The sequence below is a fragment of the Girardinichthys multiradiatus genome, chromosome 2, assembly GCF_021462225.1.
Source record: "Girardinichthys multiradiatus isolate DD_20200921_A chromosome 2, DD_fGirMul_XY1, whole genome shotgun sequence".
NCBI lineage: Eukaryota > Metazoa > Chordata > Actinopteri > Cyprinodontiformes > Goodeidae > Girardinichthys > Girardinichthys multiradiatus.
Genome location: NC_061795.1, coordinates 17,513,231 through 17,538,282, shown reverse-complemented (window position 1 = coordinate 17,538,282; position 25,052 = coordinate 17,513,231). Strand labels below are relative to the sequence as shown.

At 42.3% G+C, this 25,052-nt stretch overlaps 1 protein-coding gene across 1 annotated transcript in view; it reads left to right on the top strand.

The window, feature by feature from the left end:
• The window catches only part of kcnq1.2 (potassium voltage-gated channel, KQT-like subfamily, member 1.2), a 75,313-nt gene that overhangs the window by 31,616 nt on the left and 18,645 nt on the right, over nt 1-25,052 (top strand). Inside the window, exon 3 of the mRNA XM_047390315.1 lies at nt 10,952-11,042. Within this exon, the coding sequence (XP_047246271.1) occupies nt 10,952-11,042 (91 nt within the window). The remainder of the gene's footprint in view (nt 1-10,951; nt 11,043-25,052) is intronic.

Below are 25,052 nucleotides of genomic sequence, written 5' to 3'. Positions count from 1 at the left end.
GTTTTAATCAGATCCCAGGATTTTGGCCTGGCAAAACAAGGTTAGCTAATGGCTGTGAGGGACTCAGTCATGTCAGCAGGAAAAAAACACTTAACAGCAGCGTCAATGCAGAAATTCTTAGGACATGACATTAGTTAAATATGAAATCCTTTTGTCTAACTGCTGTCTGTAACTGATAAAATAGCATCACTTAAAAAAAGTGCAGCTCACATGACTGTTGTCATGGGTAGGTAAGTATTCTGCAATGTTTTGTTTATGGTATTGGGAAATGTTTCATATCAAGACTTGTAACCTTTCAATATCAGCATATAGCACAACATACCATAAGTAAATTCTGTTACTAAATACAAATCCCATTAGTCCTATTTTTCTTTCTAAGTTGATAAATATTTGTAGTTACTCATTTTCTTCTTTTTTTTTTTTTTTTTAACAAGCAGAAGCTGAACAGTGAACAGTCTTAATTAGTACATATAAGTGATCGGCTTCAATTTTTTATTTATTTTTTTATTTAAGTTACAAAGAAGCACAGAAATAAACTACTGGTTCTTCTCTTAACCTGCCTTATCTTGTTCAGGGGATGCCTGGTGGCACTATCCAAAGTAGTCATTGCAAACGTGGTGAGATGAGACCAAAATGGACATCTGTGAAGGCACCAATGAAGCAAAAATACTATTTTTGGTGGAAAACTAACACCACAAATATGGGACGGTGTAATAAATTGTGTGCGTTAATACACCCAACAACCGAACCAAACTTATCTTCTTGCAGCGTAGGCATACTTGATCTTGGACTACAAAATCGCAAAAACAAATAAAAATGGCAGATATGCCAAATTGATCAGCAGGAAGTCCATGACCTTGTTTAGCTGTTCCATAGCAAATGCTGTGACGTAATAGTTCAAAAAACCTAAAAGATGTTAGGGAAAACTAAACAGACTGAAAAATATGACCCAAACAGAATATAAAGATATCTCCGCAAAACCTGGAGAGACTAAATTCAACTTTTCTGCACTCCTACAGACTCCAAGTACACAACAAAATATGTTTAAAGGCTAAAAAAGTGTATTTTGCATTTTTAAAATAGAGATTTTATTTTTTGCCCGGTAGCAACGCAAATTTAGTTTTGAATCTTGCATTATTGCAAGAAGATTGTTGTTGGACCAAAAATGTTTTGACAAAACTAAATAATGTAGGGAAGGTTTTTGATTGGTGACACTCTCAACCCTAGATAGACAAATAATATCCCCTAGATTGTGTAACTAAAGAGTAGGCTTCTTCCTAGTGCTGTGTAAACTGCAGCACTGCTGACATAGCAGTTCTCAGGCTTATTCTACTGTCATCCCAGACAAAACAATTACGTGCTTATGGAGAACACATGGATTACATGCACTTGTTAATGAGTTAAATCATTATGAACTGATGGTGATTCTTTTTTTAATTAAATAATCGGATTTCAATGGAACAGAAATGGATTTGTACCCTTATCTTTACTAGTCAACAGCTTCTTTTTCTGACTAATAATCTAAAAAGACATTTGGGAGCAGAATATATATTTTTTTACCCTTAGCAAAACTATTCTAGGGCTGCAGATTTTTAGGAAACATGCAATGTAATATAATTGTTAAATGTTTGAAATCACACTCTTTTTTTTCCCCCTTTATCATGATGTCTTCACCACCACTATCACTAGCATTGGTATCTCATCCAGTAACATATGGGGAGTATTGTGAAAGTCCATCCAACTGGCCAAAAATATTATTAGCATGCAAAGCATGAATAAATGGCACTTAAAACATATTAGGTTACCAAATGTTGCTTCTAAGCAGATTCAAACGATTCTGATAAGAACTGCATAGGGGAGTAGTTGGTAGCAATGTTGCACACTGTCATATTCGTAAAGTTTCTACTGGGGATAAATGTTAAGTAGGATTTTCTACTTTGGAACAAACAGGGTAAAGAACCTTGCTGTTAACAGTGATAAGCATTTCACTGTAGAAGACCCCTCTCTGACAGACCGTGGCTGAGCCTAGAAGAAGTTAGGGGGAAGGTTACAGAATGCCGAGAAGGTTCTGACTCTTGGTTCAGACGTGGACAAGTTTTAACGGGCCAGAAGGGTTCTAAGGAATTACCTCCTCCCCAGGTAGAAACGTTTGATTTTATGTTAAGAAAAAAAAATTGATCTAAAAGTACAGAGTGCATCAATGAATGGGTTAAAACATTCGATTTTCCGACAGGGGCCTCATTCAGACCTAATATATTAAAATTCATTAATTTTGGTCGGTAGTCTAGCTTTTCCTTACCTTTCTTTACTTCTTTTACTTTCCTTTATTATGCCACTGTAATGTACTTTTTATGTTTGTTTATCCCTGCAAAGTACATTTCTCATCATGTTAAGCACTTTGAATTGTCGCGTTGCTGAACTGTGCCTGGCAGATAGAAGGTTCTTGGTTCGAATCCCTGCCTGGGGTGTTTTGGCATGGTTTTCTGAGTTTGCATGTTCTCCCTGTGAAAGCAATGGGTTCTCTTTGGGGTACTCCGACTTTCTCCCACAGTCCAACTTGACTGTTTGGTCAGTTGGTCTAGGATGGATTATTTAAATACACCGACTTAAGGAAACATATAGAATATACCCCTAGAATAAACCCCCATTCTGTTCTTTATAAAGTAACTCTAAAGTATTTGCAGGCCGCCAACTTCATGTTACCTATCATTGAGGTAAAAAGGTAGTAGCCTTTTTCTTCCCAGCTGACCAGTAGTGCACAGCACCATGTGGAGGAGCAGCAGCTCTATCACTTTTTCTTCATTCAGCTGGAGAAACCTCCTGGCACACCCACATTTTCCCAGATATTTAATTAAAAAGATTTTGAAACAATAGCTTTTTACAACTCTACTTTCAATAAAGTTGGGACATTGTGTAAAACGTAAATAAAAACAGAAAGCAACTATTTGCAAATCCTGATCATCTATACACAATTGAATACACTACAACGATAAAATATTTGATGTTCAAACTGACAAACATTATTGGTGTTTTGCAAAAATTCATTCATTGTGAATTTGATGCTGTTTATAAACAACCAAAGTCATTGTTTACAAACCATTTGTAAACATCTGCATAAGCAAACAGTCCAGCAGTTTAAGAACAATGCTTCTCAACATCGGGAATTTAGGGATTTGATCATCTACAGTTCATAATACCATCAAAAGATTCAGAGAATCTGAAAAAATCTCTGCATGTAAGCAGCAAGGCCAAAAACCAATATTGAATGCTTTTGACCTTTGATCCTTCAGGAGGGGACTGCTTTAAGAACCATCATTCTGTAACAGATATTACCACATGGGCTCAGGAACACATCAGAAAACCACAGTCAGTTAACAGAGTTCGCCGCTACATCTACAAGTGCAAATCAAAACTCTACCATGGAAAGAGAAAGCCATATATCAGCAACACCCAGAAACGCCGCTGGCTTTTATGGGCCCAAGCTCATTTTAAATGGACTGATGCAAAGTGGAAAGGTGTGCTGTGGTCTGATGAGTCTGATGTTAGTTCCCATTGCATCAGTAAATTGCACATATGTGAAGGCACCATTAATGCTGAAAGGTACATACAGGTTTTTAGAGCAACATATGCTGCCATCCAAGCTACGTCTTTTTCAGGGACGTCCTGCTTCTTTCAGCAAGACAATGCCAAGCCACATTCTACACGTGTTCCAACAGTGTTGCTTTGTAGTAAAGGAGTGCGGATACTAGACTGGCCCACCTGCAGTCCAGACCTGTCTCCCATTGACAATGTGTGGCACATTATAAAGCACAAAATACGACAACAGAGACCCAGGACTGAGCAACTGAAGTTGTACATCAAGTAAGAAAGGGAAAAAACTTCACCAACAAAGCTTCAACAATTAGTTTCCTTAGATCCAAACACTTATTGAGTGTTTTTAAAAGGAAAGGTGATGTAACACAGTGGTAAACATGCCCCTATTACAGCTTTTTTGGAACATGCTGCAAGCATCAAATTCAAATTGAGTGAATATTTGTAAAAACAAACAAACAAAAAAAAAAACAATCAAGTTTGTCAGTTTGAATATTAGAATCTTGTCTTTGCATATAGGTTCAACCCATTTGTAAATCATCGTATTCTGTTTTGTTTATGTTTTAGACAACATCCCAACTTCACTGGAATTGGGGTTGCAAAATCTATTTATACCTTGATAAACCGATGCACTTAAGTGAAAAAAAACTCTCACTTAATACACTCCTTAATTCTGGAAATAATAATGTTGAATCCTGTGGCTTGTGTCTACATTGTCTGTTTCATGGCTTTAAATGGGAAATCATTTTAAATCTTTAGTCCCATGTGTTGCTCAAGCAGGTGTTTCATTAAAATCCTCCATTCCAAAAATGTGACTGGCTGATGCACCTTGTAAGCCAAAACGATACACCCAAAAGGCCTTGCAGAATATCCTTCGTCTACATTTACCCAACCGTATAGAAAAAAGATTTTAGATTTTTTTTTTTTTTTACATTTGTGCTTTGAGCTGAAGTTAGTTATGAACTGACAGTGATTCTTAAGGATAGAAGAGAGAAAGCAGTGTGTCTTTGAGTACAAGTCACTGGGAGCAGTAATCCCTATAGAGTTAAATCACTGTTCCATCTGGCCAGCAGGTCATGTGTGCATGAGGGGAATCGTCTTTCAGCATCCTTTCTCTTCATCACTTCACTTTGTGTTAACCTCACATGTCATGAAGTTGTGGAAAATAATCTGTCGAGCAGAGCACGTCTTCTGTTTTTTAACTGGATCATCTGAGAATTCAGATCCAGTGATATGTTTCTCTTTCAGAGGGAAAAGAAATAACTCATTTTATAAAGTTTACTGCACTGTATAAAACAAATCTGACAGGTCAGTTAGGATTACCAAATTTATTTAAATTTGTCAAATGCTAGAATAATAATAAAGAGATTTTTTTAGTCAGTTTTAAATCCTTATTTTTCTTCAAATTCAGAAGTTTACGTACATTTCCCTAATATTAGGTAGAATTCCCTTTCAGATTGTATGACTTGGGTCAAATATTTTGGGTTTGTTGTCACAATAGTTTGCAGGAATTTTGATCCATTCTTCCTGACAGAACTATTGTAACTATTTTATGTTTGTAAACTGAGATGGGACTGAGTACAGAGCTTTGGGATAGCCACTCCAAAACGTTGATTTGATTTTCTTATGCCACTTTGTAACCAAACTTGTGGAATGCTATGGGTCACAATGCATTTGGGAGACCCATTTGTGTCCAAGCTGATGTTGCTTTAATATTTCCACACACTATTATTTGCTTATGATGCCATTTATTGTGTGAAGTGCATCAGTCCCTCCTGCAGCCAAATTCTCGAATGGTGTGACAGCTGGATATTCCCATGGTGTTTATACTAATGCCTAATTGTTTAGCAGATGAACATTGTACCTTCAGACAACTGGAAATTGTACTGAAGAATGAACCAGACTTGTGGAGGTCCACAACTTCATTTCCTGATTTCTTGGCTCATATATTTTGCATTTTTCTAATATGTCCTATAAGGGAGCAGGGAGTTTGAGGTGTGCCTCTAATTAACTCAAGTGTTGTGAATTTATCCACCAGAAGCTTACAATGCCATGGCATTATCATCTTGGCTTCCCCAAATTGTCTAAAAGCATGTTACCTTATTTTATGTAAATTTCTGACATTGAAAAAAGGACAAAACAATTATCAGAAAGAATCTCATTATTTTGGTATTCAGCAAATAGACAAATGTCGGCACTCCTAAGTGACCTAAACCACAAAAGCTTAGTCAGATTTAATTTCAGAGTATGAGAAAAAAAAAATGTCTTAATATACTTTGTAAAAATCCAGTGTCAGCTATATTTGCATTATCTTGGACATGTTATGAAACATGAAAACTTCTTACTTAACCTTCCCAACATATGGCATGCAATCCAACTTATAGTTCATAGCAATGTAATGCATCCTCTGACATGTGTGTGTTTTATAGTGACTTTTTCCCTTATGATGGTGCATACAAATACTGTTAGTCAGGTTACTGAGAAGCTTTTCAAAAAGGTTTCAAGGATTATCTCCATCGAATGGTGAAAATGCTCCTAAGTGGTTTTTCTGTTAATTGTTGTTGCGCCAAGAAAGTTGACTCAGTAAAGGTGAAACACAGCCTGTCGAGAGCCTCTATTAAAAATGTGGAATTAGTTTAATGTTTTTTAAAATAGTGCTTTGGATTAAGAAGCGAAAACATGTCAAAAGTGAAAAACTAAATATAGCTGTGCGAGGGGTTATGCCATTACTTTTTTTGATGGTAAATTAATTAAATTTTTTTTATCTAAAAAAAGCATGAATTAACTAGGTCTTGTAGCAATGCTGGTAACAATAATCCTATTATACTGTTATGGAACGATGTGATTGCGTAATACTTTGGGCAGAGACACAATCTTTGTTTTTTTGTAGCTTCAGTTGTTTTGTATTTCTTTCTTTTTTTTCAAAGTTTCTCTGATAAGGGAAAAATAACTATACTATTTCAAGATATTTACACCCACAAATCATGACACTTCCATGTCATTTATTTGTGGGTGTTGTTTTGGGATTTTCTCTGATCATGATTATCTTCCCCTGGCTGTGTTTTAAAAGTTCTTTCCTTAGGTTTAGTTTCTTAATGATTCTTGTGTTCTCTACTTGATGCGTTCTAGTTTATGTCCTGCAAGAGTTTCCTTGGGTTAGATTGTTTTCTTGTTTGTCTGTTCATGTTCTTGTTACTCCTCCCTGCCACTGCCAGCTTGCAATCTACTATTCAGTCCACTTGCTCCTTGTAATCAGTCTCACTGCTTTCACCTTTGCCATGGTCTATATATACTCGACAGTTCTGTTTGTTCCTTTCTGGTTTATACTTATGTTCATGCCGTGCTCAGTCAGACCATGCCTGCTCTGTTCATGCCAAGCCTGTCCATAACTGCTTATTTCATGCCATGTCAGCTCATTTCCTGCCACATCTACCCAACCTCTTGCCTGTAAGTTTTGGCTTTTTAAGTTATAAAATCTTGGATTCTCCATACCATCTGCTTCTATCTGTCTGCACTTGGGTCCTACTCTGACATGCGTTCATTATATAATAATGCAGTTAATATGCACTGTTGTGATCACTCTCCACAATAATTAGTAGTCAATGTGAACACACCAAAGAAACTTAGCCATGGCAATATATTCTTCTTTGCTGTCCCTCTCCTTCACTCCTTAGCCCCGTCTTTCCCTTCTCCACCTTCCTCATTCACGCTCCTCTTCTTCCAACCTCATTTAGGGGAGCTACTCGTGTATGTTTAGCTCAGGAGGCTGTATTTGTAGACGATGTATGTACACTGACAGATGGAGCGTCTTGTCGGAATGTTTCACCGTTGCTAGGAGCTTTGGAAACACCCTTTTAACTAATAATACAGGCAGGTTGATGAAAACAGAGGAAAACTGAGACAAAGTACCTCAAACCTTATATTGTATTATATTTTTTATTGCTGTTTAGCGGTTTATTTAGTTGTTATGGTTGGAAACATTATAGTACTACTGTCTGCTTAAATGTATGCCTTTGTCTCAATGGGGAATGACTGTTTACTACCAGGATTTTGACTAACAGTTTGACAGCTTCCATCCTTTGCTTTTCAAATTACAGATGCCTTTTTTTTTTTAAATGTCAAGATTGAGCAAACATATAACATAATTGAAAGATAATTTATTTCAGTAATTAGATTTAAAAAGTTAAACATTTATAAATTCAATATACAGAATATATGGGATATATAATTAAATTAAATTCAGTTTATTTATATAGCGCCAATTCACAACACATGTCATCTCAAGGCACTTCACAAAATTCAGGTACATACATTCCAATTAATCCTAACCATTGAACAGTGCAGTTGGAGTTAGCTTTTTATTCAAATTGGATGAAAAGTTTTTCTGTCTAAGGAAACCCAGCAGATTGCATCAAGTCAGAGATTTGTAGCATTCACTCCTCCCGGATGAGCATGTAGAGACAGTGGACAGTCACTGGCGTTGACTTTGCAGCAATCTCTCATACTGAGTATGCATGTAGCGACAGCGGAGAGGAAAAACTCCCTTTTAACAGGAAGAAACCTCCAGCAGAACCAGGCTCAGTATGAGCGGCCATCTGCCACGACCGACTGGGGGTTTGAGAGAACCGAGCAGAGACACAAAGAGAACAAAGAAGCACTGATCCAGGAGTACTTTCTATGGGAAGGAAAAGTAAATGTTAATGGATGTAGCTCCTTTAGTCGTTTCAACTAGAAAGAAAGAACAGATAAATTTGAGCCAGTTTTCAAGGATAGCAAGAGAAGCACATAGAGTTAGTCACAGTAAAAACTCAGTCAATTGCCATGTCTAGGAGAGAGAAAGGGTTAAACACTGAAAGACAGGGCCATGTGGATCATCGGTAGAAGGTGAGCATTAAGTTGTTGCCAGCAGAATCTTGGACGATGCCCCTCTCCAGAAAGGTGTCACAGGTAGACACAGAATCAGGCCAGGTGTAGCTTCTAGGAAGAGGAAACAGAGCAAACATAAAGTTGAAAACTGAAATAATAGCAAATAATGCAGAATTGGAGAGTAGTGTGAGAATGTAGCGAAGAGGGTGAAAGTGGTCATTATGTCCTCCAGCAGCCTAAGCCTATAGCAGCATAACTACAGAGATAGCTCAGGATAACCTAAGTCACTCTAACTATAAGCTTTATCAAAACAGAAAGTTTTAAGCCTAGCCTTAAAAGTAGACAGTTTGTCCAGCTAGAGCCCACTGATGGTGATTGTTATACTAAAAACCACAATGATTGGGATACCTCTCTCGATCAGATTGACCATAACCATTGGAAAAGAGAGGGGGTCATACAGGTAGCAGAAATGGAGGGTATGTGAATGTGAATAATAAATTGGTTATTTCTTTACGTTTTGATGACAAAGGCTTACATCTAATAAAAACCAAAAAATCTGTTTCTGGAAACCCTATATTGAGTAAGACGTAGTAGTAAAAATGAGTAGTAAAAAAGGACTTTTAATATGTTATGTTGTGGCCGTGTTATGGCATACACAATCATGTGGAAGATTCCTGACTTGCCAAATGTCCAGAACAGTTATTAATACCCTTATCAAGGTGGGTAAGGGACTAAAGATCATTGCTACAGAAGCTGGGTATTCACAGAGTGCATATTTATGTAAAGTTGAGTGAAACAAAGAAAACTGTGGGAGTAAAAATGCTCACTAGCAACAAGCATAGCTGCAGCCTTGAAAGGGTTTTGTGAGAACGTGTGTTTGCAGACCAGTACCTTTCACACATACAGCAACAATAAACCATGATTCACTTCACGTCTGAGGAAGCTCCGCCAGAACAAGAAGGAGGCTTACACCAGCGGGGACTGAGCCATGTATAAGCAGGCCTGGAACAAACTGACCAAGGAGATCAGGGCAACAAAGAGAATTTACAGCGAGAAGCTAAAAAACAGCTTCTCAGCAGATGACCTGATATCCGTTTGGATTGGTCTAAAAACCTCACTGCCTACAGGAACTCATCCCCTCCAGCCTGAGTAGAATCCTTGTCTAGCAGACAACTTTAACAGCATCTACTGCAGGTTTGAAAAGCAGCGTTTCACACCTTGCACCAACTTGTCCACGTCTCACTCTGACACAAATGGTTAACATGCACCAACCACCCTCCTCTCCTCATACTGCTGTCTGGACTTAAGATCTCTGAGGAAAATGTAAAAAGGCTCTTTCAGCGTCAGGAAACCAGGAAATCTCCAGGATCTGACAGTGTTTCCCTTTCCTGCTTGAGAGCCTGTGCTGACCAACTAACCCCCATCTTCACTCATATCTTCAGCAAGTGTCTAGAGTTCCAAATGCTCCACCATCATCCCGGTCCTCAAGAAACGCAGCATCATGTGGCTAAATGAACATAAGCCTCTTGCCTTGACGCCTGTGGTCATGAAATCCTTTGAGCATCTGGTGTTGAAGCACCTGAAGGACATTACAGCCTTCCTGCCGGACCCCTGCAGTTTGCTTACCATGCAAACAGGTTGGCAGATGATGTAGTCAGATGTAGTCATCTTGGGACTACATTTCACCCAGCACCATCTCAACCACCCAGGGACGTATGCCAAGATTCGGTTTGTAGACTTCATCTTGACCTTAACACATCATCAACCCAGACATCCTAGACCAGAAGCTTACCCAGCTCACAGTGCCGGCCTCCACCTGTCAGTGGATCACCAGATTACTGACTGACCGGTAACTCTTTGGCAACTCAAGAAATACAGCCTGCCACTGCTGGTCATCTTCTACATGGTCATTATTGAGTCTGACCTGTGTTCGTCCATCACTGTATGGTTTGGCTCTGTCACAAAGCAGGACCATTCCAAACTGCAACGAACAATTAGATCTGTGGAGAGGATCATTGGGGCTGACCATCCTTCCATCCAGGACTTGTACAGGTCTAGGGCCAAAAAAAGGGCAGCTAATATCTCTACAGATCTCACACATCGTAGATACAAACCGTTTCGACTTTTACCTTCAGGTCGGCGCTAAAGAGCACTATTTGCAAAAACCAGTCGCCACAGAGACAGTATCTCTCCCCAGGCTGTCACTCTGATGAATACCTAATCAGAGTGCCCAGATACTATGCATATTTGCAGCTCTCAACCTTATCTTCCTCTTTTGTAAAAACACTGTATATGCCCATATTTACAAAAAACATTTATATTTAAAATGTCTTCATTGAGAGCACAATGAAACTAAAGTCAGATTCCTTTTTGTGTGCACAAACTAGGCAAATGATAGTGATTCTGTTTTAGTGTTTATTTTTAGTGTTTTAAAGCAAGAAAAAAGTACTATTTGGTGCAAGGTACTGACCGGTTACTCTCTGTCTCTCTGCAGCTTCCTCATGGTCTTGGTGTGTCTTATCTTCAGTGTTCTGTCAACAATAGAACAGTATGCAGAATTTGCTACAGGAACGCTCTTTTGGATGGTGAGTATTTTTTATTAAGATTAATAAATCTGAAACAAAATCTGTATACACTGTCACAGAAAAACACATGGAGTTTAAATACTTTGTTACTTTCAGTGATCACAAAAAAGATGTTTGCATGTTAATTTTAGTATTAATTTCTCCCTTAATGGCTTTGTACCTTCTAGTTGTAGAAATCCTTGTTTTTGTTTTTCCAAACAAAATTACATTAAAATAAGTTACAAACAATTCATTATGAAGTTAATATATTTAGATTTAGGCAGGCTCTACTGGTAATAGAAGTGAAAATAGAAATGAAACAATGAAAGTTCACAGTAGTTACTGCCTTGGTACAACATCCAACTGTTATCTAAACCATTTTTATTCCTTTCATAGTTATAGGTTCTTCAGCCAATCCACATTGCCATTGGAAAGGGTGGCTGTCAACTCATATGAGTGTTTTTCTTTGTATTCTTATATAGAAGTTGGCTGAACACCAGCAAAAGCCTAAACAGTAAAGTTCAAGCAGTTGGCTTAATTCATATTATCTTTTTATTTAAAACCTTTTTTAATTCAATTCAATTCAGTTTTATTGTATAGCGTCAATTCACAACATGTCGTCTCAAAGCACTTTACAAAAGGTTTTGAATGGTGTGGGGTTGTTGGGAGGTTAGAATAAACTACTGAGTGTCAGAGTTTGGCCATTTTAAAATGGGCTATGTGTAGGGGTACTAAATAAAATAATAAACTGATAAAGTTTGTCTATCTAGAGCCCACTGTTGGCCATTGTTATACTAAAAGCCACAAGGATTGGGGGTACCTCTCTCTGTCAGACTGATTATAACCATTGGAAAAGAGAAGGGGTCACACAGGTAGCAGAAATGGAGGGTGTGTTTGCACCTCAACCATAACTGAGACGGTTTAGGCTAAACCTGACTCCCCCTTACTCCATCCAACAGAGAGGGAAGAAGACGGAGGTAAAAATAATGGGAGAGTGTTGTTATCTGTTGCATTGTGTGAAAGGTTTAAAATGGGCTGAGTCAATTTAATCAAATCATACAGATTTCAAGTCAGATACATACATTCCAATTAATCCTAACCATTGAACAGTGCAGTGAGATTCAGTTGTTTGTTCAAATTGGATAAAAAGTTTTTCTATCTAAGGAAACCCAGCAGATTGCATCCAGTCAGTGACTTGCAGCATTCCCTCCTCCCAGATGAGCATGTAGAGACAGTGGACAGTCACTGGCATTGACTTTGCAGCAGTTCCTCATACTGAGCATGCATGTAGTGACAGTGGAGAGGAAAAACTCCCTTTTAACAGGAAGAAACCTCCAGCAGAACCAGGCTCAGTGTGAGCGGCCATCTGCCACGACCGACTGGGGGTTTGAGGGAACAGAGCAGAGACACAAAAAGAACACAGAAGCACTGATCCAGGAGTACTTTCTATGGGAGGGAAAAGTAAATGTTAATGGATGTAGCTCCTTTAGTCGTTTCACCTAGAAAGAAAAAACAGATAAACTCTGAGCCAGTTTTCGAGTTTAGAGTATGAGAGAGAGCACATACAGTTAGTCACAGTAAAAGCTCAGTCAGTAGCTATGCCTAGGAGAAAAATAGGGTTAAACACTGAAAGACAGGGCCAAGTAGATCATCGGTAGAAGGTGAGCATTAAGCTGTTGCCAGCAGAAGCTTGGACGATAACCCCTCCAGGAAGGTGTCACAGGTAGACACAGAGTCAGGCCGGGTGTAGCTTCTAGGAAGAGAAAAGAGAGAGAACATAAAGTTAAAAGCTAAATTAAAAGCAAATAATGAAAAATTGAAGAGTAGTGTGAGAATGTAGCGAAGAGAGTGAAAGTGGTCATTATGTTCTCCAGCAGCCTAAGCCTATAGCAGCATAACTACAGAGATAGCTCAGGATAACCTTAGCCACTCTAACTATAAGCTTTATCAAAAAGGAATGTTTTAAGCCTAGCCTTAAAAGTAGACAGGGTGTCTGCCTCACGGACTAAAACTGGGAGCTGGTTCCACAGGAGAGGAGCCTGATAACTAAAGGATCTGCCTCCCATTCTACTTCTAGAGACTCTAGGAACCACCACCAGTAAACCTGCAGTCTGAGAACAAAGTGCCCTGTTAGGAACATATGGAACAATCAGATCTCTGATGTATGATGGAGCTAGATCATTAAGGGCTTTATATGTGAGGAGGAGAATTTTAAATTCTATTCTGGATTTAACAGGGAGCCAATGAAGGGAAGCTAAAAAAGGAGAAATATGATCTCTCTTTTTAATTTTCATCAGAACTCTTGCTGCAACATTTTGAATCAGCTGAAGGCTTTTAACTGCATTTTGTGGACATCCTGATAGTAAAGAATTATAATAGTCCAGCCTTGAAGTAACAAATGCATGGACTAGTTTTTCAGCGTCACTCCTGGATAGGGTATTTCGAGGCGACTGTGGCTCAGTAGGAAGAGTAGTTGTCTTGCAATCAGAAGGTTGTGGGTTCAATTCCAGCTTCCTCCTACCATAGGTTGATGTGCCCCTGGGCAAGGCACATAACCTCAAGTTTCCTACTGATCTGCCTATCGGTGTATGAATGTGTGAGCGTTAGTGAGTGCAATTGGGTGAATGTGTAAAGCGCTTTGAGCGGTCTCTATGACTGGAAAAGCACTATATAAGTTCAGTCCATTTAATTTTGGCAATGTTCCGGAGGTGAAAGAAGGAAGAATTTTTTTTTTTAATGGTAGAGACAAAGACGGTAGCAACTAAAGTAAACCAGCGTGACCTGATATTGATTACAAGCTTTGTCAAAAAGGAAAGTGTGTGGCAGCTTACCAAACCCATCCATCTGAGCTTGCATGGTACTTGAAGGATCTTCCTCATGTCATCTTAAGAAACCTGGAAACTGCACGTAGATCTGCACTGTGAGAATAAACTATTTACTGTGCATATTGGTCCTGTGAGGTCTTCCTGAAAACAGAGCTTGGTCTTGAATGGTTTTACAGAAAATATTTTTAAATTCTGTACTTCTTTTTCTTGGAGTAATGAAGAAAGTGTTTAGTCATGGATTCTTCATGAAATGAAGAGCATTATGGAGTAGCTTCAGTCAGAGGCTTCTTCAGATCCACTGCAATCCACTACAGGAGGTCCTTCCATCCAAAATCTTAAACAACTTTTTGGAGAAACTTGTATAGTATAATTACACAACATTTAGTTTCCCTTTGGGATTAAAGTATTTGTGAACAGAGTTGAACTGAATTAGAAAAATAATGATCTCATATGTTTGTTCCTTTCAATTGCCCAGAGTGACAATTGAAAAGAAAGCAGACCATGATGCAAACGATGCATATATTACTAGTGTTTATCGTCATAGTGAGGGAGGCAGAGGATTTTAGGAAGCTGTATGTAATGTGTAATATAATGTGACAAATTATCCATCTTGCATGGAAAATGTGTTCCAGCTTCTTTGACAGACGTAACAATTTCAAATCTAACAGCAAAGTAATTAATTAAAGATTAGCTCCTTTTATCCACCAAAGAGTAATCTTCAACCCCTCAATCAAAATTTAAAAAAGGTGCAGCAAAGTGCATGACTGTTGGTTGATGCATTTATAGATTTAAAATAGGAGGATATCTTAGTTTTGATACATTGAATGAACTGGAAAAAAAATCAGATTTTTCAGCTACACCAATAATAGCTGATCGAAGGAAGATGTACTGATTTAAAACGCTGGCTGATTAATTGGTTCATCTCTAGTTGGAATACGTGTCAATTTTATTCTGCAGTATCCTTTTATGTCCACAGGATGGCGATATAAGATTTTAGTTTGAGGAGATCCTACCTGCCGGCCATCTTGATCAGTCAAAAGATATTATTAAATACTGAAGACTAATGACTTTTAGCGAATACAAACAACCTGACACAGACTGCTCACAATGCACTTCTCCAAAGCCCTTAATACTTTCATGATCACACTTGTTATGTAGAATCATTTGGCGGCACACAGACTGCCCCTGCTGATACTTGCTGGTTAGATTGACTTTTTTGTGGCTTATTTGTCTATTAGGTCTGCTAAGTGATGCAATAAATCGAGGTCTAACAAGTGTGAGAACAATTATGGCCATTTGGAAACCCTACAAAGAGCTTGTATCATCCATCTCCTGCCAGCACACATGGAATATAAATACACACGTAGCTACTGAATGCATGCACACACTGTGCACACTCATACAAAAGTTGCACAAACACACACGTAACACTTCCATCTAGAGCACAGAGTGGACGCTGTGTTCTGCAAACTTCTGGCCAGTGCCCTTTCATGGTCTATTATCAGTGTTTTTCTGTTTGGTCTCCATAAACAGTCAGGTATTCTTGAATTTGAAACTTTTTGAAACTTTAAACTTTTTGAAACTCTTTTAACCATGTTTAATCATCTGTTGAAAGAAAAATATCCTGTGAATAAAATTAGACACATTCAAAATTTGCTTTAAACAGTCTGCAAACTTAACTGCATGTTTGTTTGCAAGCTAGTAAATAATTGGTTTAGGTTTAATATTAATTTGTGAGATATCTATTTTGTTTTACCATGTGCCTGTCTGTGCAGTTTGTGTGAGTGTGTTTGTAGAGGTGGTGGTGCACGCTGGTGGTAGTAACTATACTTAGAAAGTTCAGGGTCAGCTCACATCACTGAATCACAAGCTGCTTGCTTTGGTTGGTACAGGGGACATTAGTCCTTGAGGATATTTGGCCTTCGAGGCAGCTGCCAAAGTAAAGTTAGGCAGGCTGGGCAGCAGGACACACACACATCTACACAAATACATACATACACACACACTCACCCTGTTTTCTTACTATATGTTGTGAGGACCTCGCATTGGCTCTCATTGACTTCCATTGATCTCCTTTTATTTTCAACCCTTGCTATGGCCTAACCCTACCCCTAAACCTAACCATTGCCAGTACATAACCTAATCCTAAACTTCACCTACACTCAGTTCACACCTTAGTCCTAAACCTAATCTTTAGCAAAATACCAAGTGAGAACCATGAAAATGTCCTCACTTTACAACAAACCGTCCTCACTTTGCTGGTAAAATACAAAAAATGGTCCTCACTCAGCCACATCAACTGGAGCACACACACACACACACACACACACAAACAATCCGTCACACAAACTTCGAATGCATCTGCATCTACATTGATAAAAACAACACGTGTTCAGCCTCTATTTACTTATGCAACCTATTAGCTTTTTTTTACTTTAACAATTTGAAATGGCAGTTTGAGTGACAAACAAATACACGCTGCTAATTCGATTTCTCTTAATGGTTACATATTGTTTTTCACCTTCAAGACAAGATGTAGTAACAAGGGAGATGTTTTTAGAGGGATTTTAGAGATTTTAAAAGTATTTAAAACATCCATTTTTGACACACATCACGCATATTACCTAAAATTAAAGGTAAATAAAATTTTAACTTCAAACGGAGTACAGTGCCCTCCAAGCTCCTGGCTAAGATGTGTGGGGGACAAAAGACTTTAAATAAATGTAACTTTATTGTTGATGCAAAACTTTGCAATGTAAATATTGCTCTATTTTTTTAATTAACATTTTTGTGATTTTATGTGTCTGTGTTTTTACCTTTTTCTTCTCTGTCATGTTTGTCTTAAAATGTTATGGTATTCAGAACATTTTTATTTGGGTACAGTCATTCACATGTTAAACAAATTTACCACAATAAATGGTAATCTCAAATTTGCATGCATGCTTTAAATTCATATTCGTTTTTATTTATTTTTAAAGGATTTTATAGCTAAAAAACCTTTCTGTTTCCCTGGGGTATAAATGTGACATGCAACTGATGTCAATTTTTCTTTAAGCCTGTGCCCAGAACGCTGTGGAAGGATCCAGATATATATTGCCACTTTGCATAGTAAACAGGAGAGTAAGATAAATCTTCAAAGCTGACTTTTAGAGAACTGCAGCAAAGATTGGCATCTTGAAATCATCAAGTTTTTGTAACAAGTGTTAGATTCTATCTACAACCAGTTTTTTGAGGCCTCCTCTGTCCTACCATTTCAAATGTAATTGTGTGTGGTTCACTAAGGTCTAATGGGGGCCTACTGGAATTGTTTGTGTTGGTCAGATGAGACTCAGATTAAGCTTTTCTGCAATAAACACTCTGTGTCAGTTTGGGTTAAAAGTAGATTAATATGTTTAAAATCAACTTATGGCCACTATTGAGTTTGGGTGGGGGAACTGTGACGCTGTGGGCTATTTTTCTTTCCCAAAGACCCCATGTACCTTGTTAGGATGCATGCCATCATGAACTCACATCATGAAATCTGGTGTACTCTTAACAGAAGACTAAAGATGGGCCATCACTGGGTCTTTCAACAGGAAATTGGTCCAAAACGTATGGTAATCTTTGTTGAAAGCTGAAGTGTGTGTGCCCCAACCTTGTGAAATGTTAAAGAAAAGACTAAGGGCTGTCCTATTTGCAAAATGAAGTTGTGCAAAGTTTTTACAGCTGAATTGCAAAAGAAAACGATAATGATAAACAAGTCATTGGTTATTTTATAAAAGAGAATTATGTCTTAACATGTTTTCCCATTATTTAATGATTTTATTAAAGTGTGTAATGATGCTGCTGCAATACAGATGAATTACTTGTTACGCATCTTTACCAGTGTTGCCAATTGCTAAGGATGCTGCAACAGGTCAGGCATGATTTTATGATTTATCTGATGTATTTACAGTAAATAATATAAACGGTTAATGTGTCGTGATTATCAAAATTGTACGAAACAATTTAAGACTGATTCAAGAATCCTTCATGAGGACTAAAATATCGAGGCACGTGACGTCGCCCGGTACGGCGGAGCCGGGGTCCCACCCTGGAGCCAGGCCTGGGGTCGGGACTCGCCTGAGAGCGCCTGGTGGCCGTGTTGCTCCTCGAGGGACCCGGCCGGGCCAAGCCCGAACGAGAGACGCAAGGCCATCCCCCAGTGGGCCCACCACCTGCAGGGGGAACTGTGAGGGACCAGTGCAAAGAGGATTGGGTGGCGGACGAAGGTGGAGACCTCAGCGGCCCGATCCCTGGACGCGTAGGCTGGCTCTAGGGACGTGGAATGTCACCTCGCTGGGGGGGAAGGAGCCTGAGCTTGTGTGCGGTCGAGAGGTATCGACTAGAAATAGTCGGGCTCGCCTCCATGCACAGCGTGGGCTCTGGAACCCATCTCCTTGAGAGGGGTTGGACTCTCTTCTACTCTGGAGTGACCCACGGGGAGAGGCGGCAGGCTGGTGTGGGTTTGCTTGTTGCTCCCCAGCTCAGACGTCTCGCATTGGGGTTTACCCCAGTGGATGAGAGGGTCGCATCCCTGAGCCTTCGGGTCGGGGATAGGTCTCTGACTGTCGTGTCGGCCTACGGGCCGAGTGGTAGTGCGGAGTACCCGGCCTTCTTGGTGTCCCTGTCAGGGGTGCTGGATAGTGCCTCTCCCGGGGACTCCATTATTCTGCTGGGGGACTTCAACGCCCACGTGGGAAACGACAGTGACACCTGGAGAGACGTGATCGGGAGGAATGGCCTCGCTGATCTGAATCCGAGTGGTGTTTTGTTATTGGACTTCTGTGCTAGTCACGGATTGTCCATAATGAGCACCATATTCAAACATAAGGGTGTCCATCAGTGCTCTTGGCACCAGGACACCCTAGGCAGGAGGTCAATGATCGACTTTGTTGTCGTATCATCAGACCTTCGGTCGCATGTTTTGGACACTCGGGTGAAGAGAGGGGCTGAGCTGTCCACTGATCACCAACTGGTGGTGATTTGGATCTGCTGGAGGAGGGGAAAGCCGGACAGACTTGGCAGGCCCAAGCGCATAGTGAGGGTCTGCTGGGAATTTCTGGCGGAGCCCTCGGCCAGGGATGTATTCAACTCCCACCTCCGGGAGAGCTTTGACCAGATCCCGGGGGATGTTGGATACATAGAGTCTGAATGGACCATGTTCTCCGCATCTGTCAATGCTGCTGCCCGTAGCTGCGGCCGTAAGGTCTACGGTGCCTGTGTCGGCAGCAATCCTAGAACCAGGTGGTGGACACCGGCAGTAAGGGATGCTGTCAAGCTGAAGAAAGAGTCCTATTGGCTGTGGTTGGCTTGTGGGACTCCTGAGGCGGCTGACGGGAACCGTGAGGCGAAGCGTGCTGCGGCCCGGACTGTTGCAGAGGCATAAACTCAGGCCTGGGAGAAGTTCGGTAAGGCCATGGAGAAGGACTACTGGTTGGCCTCGAAGCGATTCTGGCAGACCGTCCGGCGCCTCAGGAGGGGGAAGCAGTACTTCGCCAACACTGTTTATAGTGGGCGTGGGAGGCTGCTGACTTTGACGGAGGACATTATCGGGCGGTGGAAGGAGTACTTCGAGCATCTCCTCAATCCTGCCATCACGCATTCCCTGGTGGAAACAGAGGCTGGGGACTCGGGGTTGGACTCCTTCATCACCCAGGTTGAAGTCACCGAGGTGGTTAAAAAGCTCTGCGGTGGCAGGGCTTCGGGGGTGGATGAGATCCGCCCTGAGTACCTCAAATCTCTGGATGTTGTGGGGTGTCATGGTTGACACACCTCTTCAACATTGCAACATCAGGGACAGTGCTTCTGGACTGGCAGACTGGGGTGGTGGTCCCCCTTTATAAGAAGGGTGACCGGAGGTTGTGTTCCAACTACAGGGGGATCACACTCTTCAGCCTCCTTGGTGAGGCTTACGCCAGGGTATTGGAGAGGAGAGTTCGGCCGATAGTCCAACCTCAGCTTCAGGATGAGCAGTGTGGTTTTCGTCCCGGCTGTGGACCACTGGACCAGTTCTATAACCTCTGCAGGGTACTTGAGGGTTCATGGGAGTTTGCCCAACTGGTCCACATATGTTTTGTTGACCTGGAGAGAGCAGTCGACTGTCTCCCTCGTGATGCTCTGTGGGGGGTGCTCCAGGAGTATGGAATCGGGGGCCCTTTATTAGGGACCATCCGGTCCCTGTACAAGCAGAGCAGGAGTTTGGTCCACATTGCCGGCACTAAGTCGGACCTGTTCCCGGTGCATGTTGGAGTCCGGCAGGGCTGCCCTTTGTCATCGGTCCTGTTCATAACTTTTACGGACAGGATTTCTAGACACAGCCAAGGGCCCGAGGGGGTCTGGTTTGGGGACCAGTGGATTTTGTCTCTTCTTTTTGCTGATGACGTAGTCCTGCTGGCCCCCTCTAGCCAAGACCTACAGCATGCGCTGTGGCGGTTCGCAGCCGAGTGTGAAGCGGCTGGGATAAAGATCAGCTCCTCCAAGTCAGAAGCCATGGTTCTCGACCGGAAAAGGGTGGCTTGTCCTCTTCAGGTTGGAGGGGAGTTCCTGCCTCAAGTGGAGGAGTTTAAGTATCTCGGAGTCTTGTTCACGAGTGAGGGAAGAATGGAGCGGGAGATCGACAGACGGATCGGTGCGGCTGCCACAGTAATGGGGGCACTGTGCCGATCCGTTGTGGTGAAGAGAGAGCTGAGCCAAAAAGCGAAGCTCTCGATTTACCGGTCGGTCTACGTTCCTACCCTCACCTATGGCCATGAACTTTGGGTCATGACCAAAAGAACGAGATCCCGGATACAAGCGGCTGAAATAAGCTTCCTCCGTAGGGTGGCCGGGCACTCCCTTAGAGATAGGGTGAGGAGCTCAGCCATCCGGGAGGGGCTCAGAGTAGAGCCGCTGCTTCTCCACATCGAGAGGAGCCAGTTGAGGTGGCTCGGGCATCTATACCAGATGCCTCCTGGACGCCTTCCTCGGGAGGTGTTCCAGCCACGTCCTACCAGGAGGAGGCCCTGGGGACGGCCCAGGACACCCTAGAGGGACTATGTCTCTCAGCTGGCCTGGGAACGCCTTGGGCTCCGCCAGCTGGAGGAGGTGTCTGGGGAGAGGGACGTCTGGGTGTCTCTGCAGAATCTGCTGCCCCCGCAACCCGGTCCCGGATAAGCGGAAGACGAGTACGAGTACAATTTAAGACTGACCTAACATGAACATTTAACTGCATAGTGGAAAGCATGTCTGAACTAGACTTAATTATTACTGATCCAAGCCAATAGAAATTAGGCAAATCTGTTTTCAAACAATGTACCTCTGAAATACCTCTGAGAAAGTGTGTGCAAATTCAGATATGGAAACATTAATAACAAGCCAATCATGTTGATATTTCGTACCTTTTATTAACATCGACATCACAAAACTCAGATGCCTCTGTGTGTGTAACATGTGTGTGTGGTTTTTTTTTCCTCTCTGTAGTGAGACACCATGCAATCTAATCAAATTTTCACATTATGCTCTTCTAATGTGCTTCATCCTCCATCCTGCCTTGACGAGATTATCAGTGCACAAATGGGCAGCTGTTTTCAGTAAACACATAGTTGCTGGTTTCAGAAACAAAACACCCTCCACCAACATCTGGGTGACGCATTTTATGGAATTGTGACTAATCTCTTCAAATTTCCCATATTCATGTGTACCTTTGACTTTTGGATTTCATCCATCTGTCATAACGCTCAATAGGTCTGTGTTTGTTTTTGACTCTGTGTGTGTGTGTGTGTGGTGCGGGGGGGTGTGAACATTAACGGCTGTATCAGGATAGAACAAGCCTACTTTATCACTAATGGAGAGCACATTGTTATCAAGTTTAACAAAATCAGTTGAAAATCTACATAAATAAACTGTGAGTGAATTTGAAATACTGATATTAAGCAAAATCTGTTGCTAAGCCAAACGTTATGGCTAGACTTCTGTTTAGGATTCAAATTCATTTAAGTTTCTGATGTTGCTCCAGTGATCTGAATTACATTTGCATTACATTTGAGTGCATAGATGGTTCTTTATTTTGGCCATGCATTTGTTTCAACCCCCTTTACATTAACATCACTACATAAAATCCAGTGCAACCTATTTTCTTCAGAGGTCTAATTAATACAATAGACAACTTATAACTTATACATTTATAAATAATATCCCAAGCTTCAAATATCCAATAGAGCCCTGTTCAATCCTCTTACTCGTACTCGTCGTCTTCCGCTTAGCCGGGACCGGGTCACAGGGGCAGCAGACTCAGCAGACTCAGCAGAGACACCCAGACTCCTCCTCCAGCTCCTCCGAGGGGAGCCCAAGGCGCTCCCACGCCAGCCGAGAGACATAGTTCCTCCAGCGTGTCCTGGGCCGTCCCCTGGGCCTCCTCTCAGTGGGACGTGCCTGGAAAACCTCCCGAGGAAGGCGTCCAGGAGGCATCTGGTATAGATGCCCGAGCCACCTCAACTGGCTATTCTTGATGTGGAGGAGCAGCGGCTCTACTCCGAGCCCCTCCCGGATGGCCAAGCTCCTCACCCTATCTCTAAGGGAGTGCCCGGCCACCCTACGGAGGAATCTCATTTCAGCCGCTTGTATCCGGGATCTCGTTCTTTCGGTCATTACCCAAAGTTCATGGCCATAGGTGAGGGTAGGAACGTAGACCGAGCGATAAATCGAGAGCTTCGCTTTTCGGCTCAGCTCACTCTTCACCACAACGGTCTGGCACATGGTCCCTATTACTGCGGCAGCCACGCCGATCCGTCTGTCGATCTCCCGCTCCATTCTTCCTTCACTTGTGAACAAGACCCTGAGATACTTGAACTCCTCCACTTGAGGCAGGAACTCCCCTCCAACCTGAAGAGGACAAGCCACCCTTTTCTGGTTGAGTATCATGGCCTCTGACTTGGAGGAGCTGATCTTCATCCCAGCTGCTTCACACTCGGCTGCGAACCACCACAGCGCATGCTGTAGGTCTTGGCTAGAGGGGGCCAGCAGGACTAGGTCATCAGCAAAAAGAAGAGACAAAATCCACTGGTCCCTAAACCAGAATCCCTCGGGCCCTTGGCTGTGTCTAGAAATCCTGCCCATAAAAGTTATAAACAGGACCGGCGACAAAGGGCAGCCCTGCCGGAGTCCAACATGCACCGGGAACAGGTTCGACTTAGTGCCGGCAATGCGGACCAAACTCCTGCTCTGCTTGTACAGGGACCGGATGGTCCCTAATAAAGAGCCCCTGACTCCATACTCCTGGAGCACCCCCCACAGGGCATCATGAGGGAGACAGTCGAATGCTCTCTCCAGGTCAACAAAACATGTGGACCGGTTGGGCAAACTCCCATGAACCCTCAAGTACCCTGTAGAGGGTATAGAGCTGGTACAGTGTTCCATAGCTGGGTCGAAAACCACACTGCTCCTCCTGAAGCCGAGGTTCGACTATCGGCCGGACTCTCCTCTCCAATACCCTGGCGTAAGCCTTACCAAGGAGGCTGGTGTGATCCCCCCTGTAGCTGGAACACACCACCCCAGTCTGCCAGTCCAGAGGCACTGTCCCTGACGCAATGTTGAGAGGTGTGTCAACCATGACAGCCCCACAACATCCAGAGATTTGAGGTACTCAGGGCGGATCTCATCCATCCCCGAAGTCCTGCCACTGCAGAGCTTTTTAACCAGCTTTTTAACCTCTGTGACTTCAGCCTGGAGTCCAAACCCCAAGTCCACAGCCTCTGTTTCCACCAGGGAATGTGTGATGGCAGGATTGAGGAAATCTTCAAAGTACTCCTTCCACTGCCCGATAATGTCCTCAGTCGAGGTCAGCAGCCTCCCACCCCCACTGTAAACAGTGTTGGCGAAGCACTGCTTCCCCCTCCTGAGGTGCCAGACAGTTTGCCAGAATCACTTCGAGGCCAACCGGTAGTCCTTCTCCATGGTCTCACCGAAATCCTCCCAGGCCCGAGTTTTTGCCTCTGCCACAGCCCGGGCCATGGCACGCTCGGCCTCAGGGTACCCGTCAGCCGCCTCAGGAGTCCCACAAGCCAACCACAGCCGATAGGACTCTTTCTTCAGCTTGACAGCGTCCCTTACTGCCGGTGTCCACCACCGGGTTCGGGGATTGCCGACGCAACAGGCACCGCAGACCTTACGGCCGCAGCTACGGACAGCAGCATAGAAAATAGATGCAGAGAACGTGGTCCACTCAGACTCTATGTCTCCAACATCCCATGGAATCTGGTCAAAGCTGTCCCAGAGGTGGGAGTTGAATACATCCCTGGCCAAGGGCTCCGCCAGACGTTCCCAGCAGACCCTCACTATGCGCTTGGGCCTGCCAAGTCTGTCCGGCTTTCTCCTCCTCCAGCGGATCCAAATCACCACCAGGTGGTGATCTGTGGACAGCTCAGCCCCTCTCTTCACCCGAGTGTCCAAAACATGCGGCCGAAGGTCTGATGATACGACAACAAAGTCGATCATTGACCTCCTGCCTGGAACATGTTCAGTCCATCATTTGAAAATGGAAAGAGTATGATACAGCTGCAAACGTACCAAAACATGGCTGTCCACCTAAACCGACAGATGACCATTATTCTGGGAAGCTACTCAGAAGCCCATGGTAGCTTTGGGGGAGCTGTGGAGATTTATGGCTCAGACGATTAGAATTTGTCCACAGGGCAAATATTTTTTCACAAATGTGGGGTTTGTGGAGAAGTAGAAAGAAGAAAGTTGTTAAATGAAAACCATAAGAACTCTTGTTTGCAGTTTGCTGCAAGCCAAGTAGGAGGCATATCACAAATGTGGTAGAAGGTGATCTGGTCAGATGAGACCAGAAATGAACTTTTTAACCTACTTTCTCAGAGCTATGTGTGACAGAAAACTAACAAAGCACATCACCATCTATTCATCATCCCTTCTGTGAGACATGGGGTTGGCAACATTATGTTGAGTTGATTCTTTTTTTCAGGAGAATCAGGGAATCTGGTCATAAAATATGGTATGATGGATGATCTAAATATGTTGCTAGCATAGAAGAAAACATGTTATATGATGCAAAAGACTTGAGACTGGGGTGCAGGTTTACCTTACAGCTGGAATACAACCCTAAACATACAACCAGAGCTACAATAGAATGACGTGGATCAAAGCATATTTATGTGTCAGAATGGCACTGTCAAAGTCTGAGTTAAGGGTT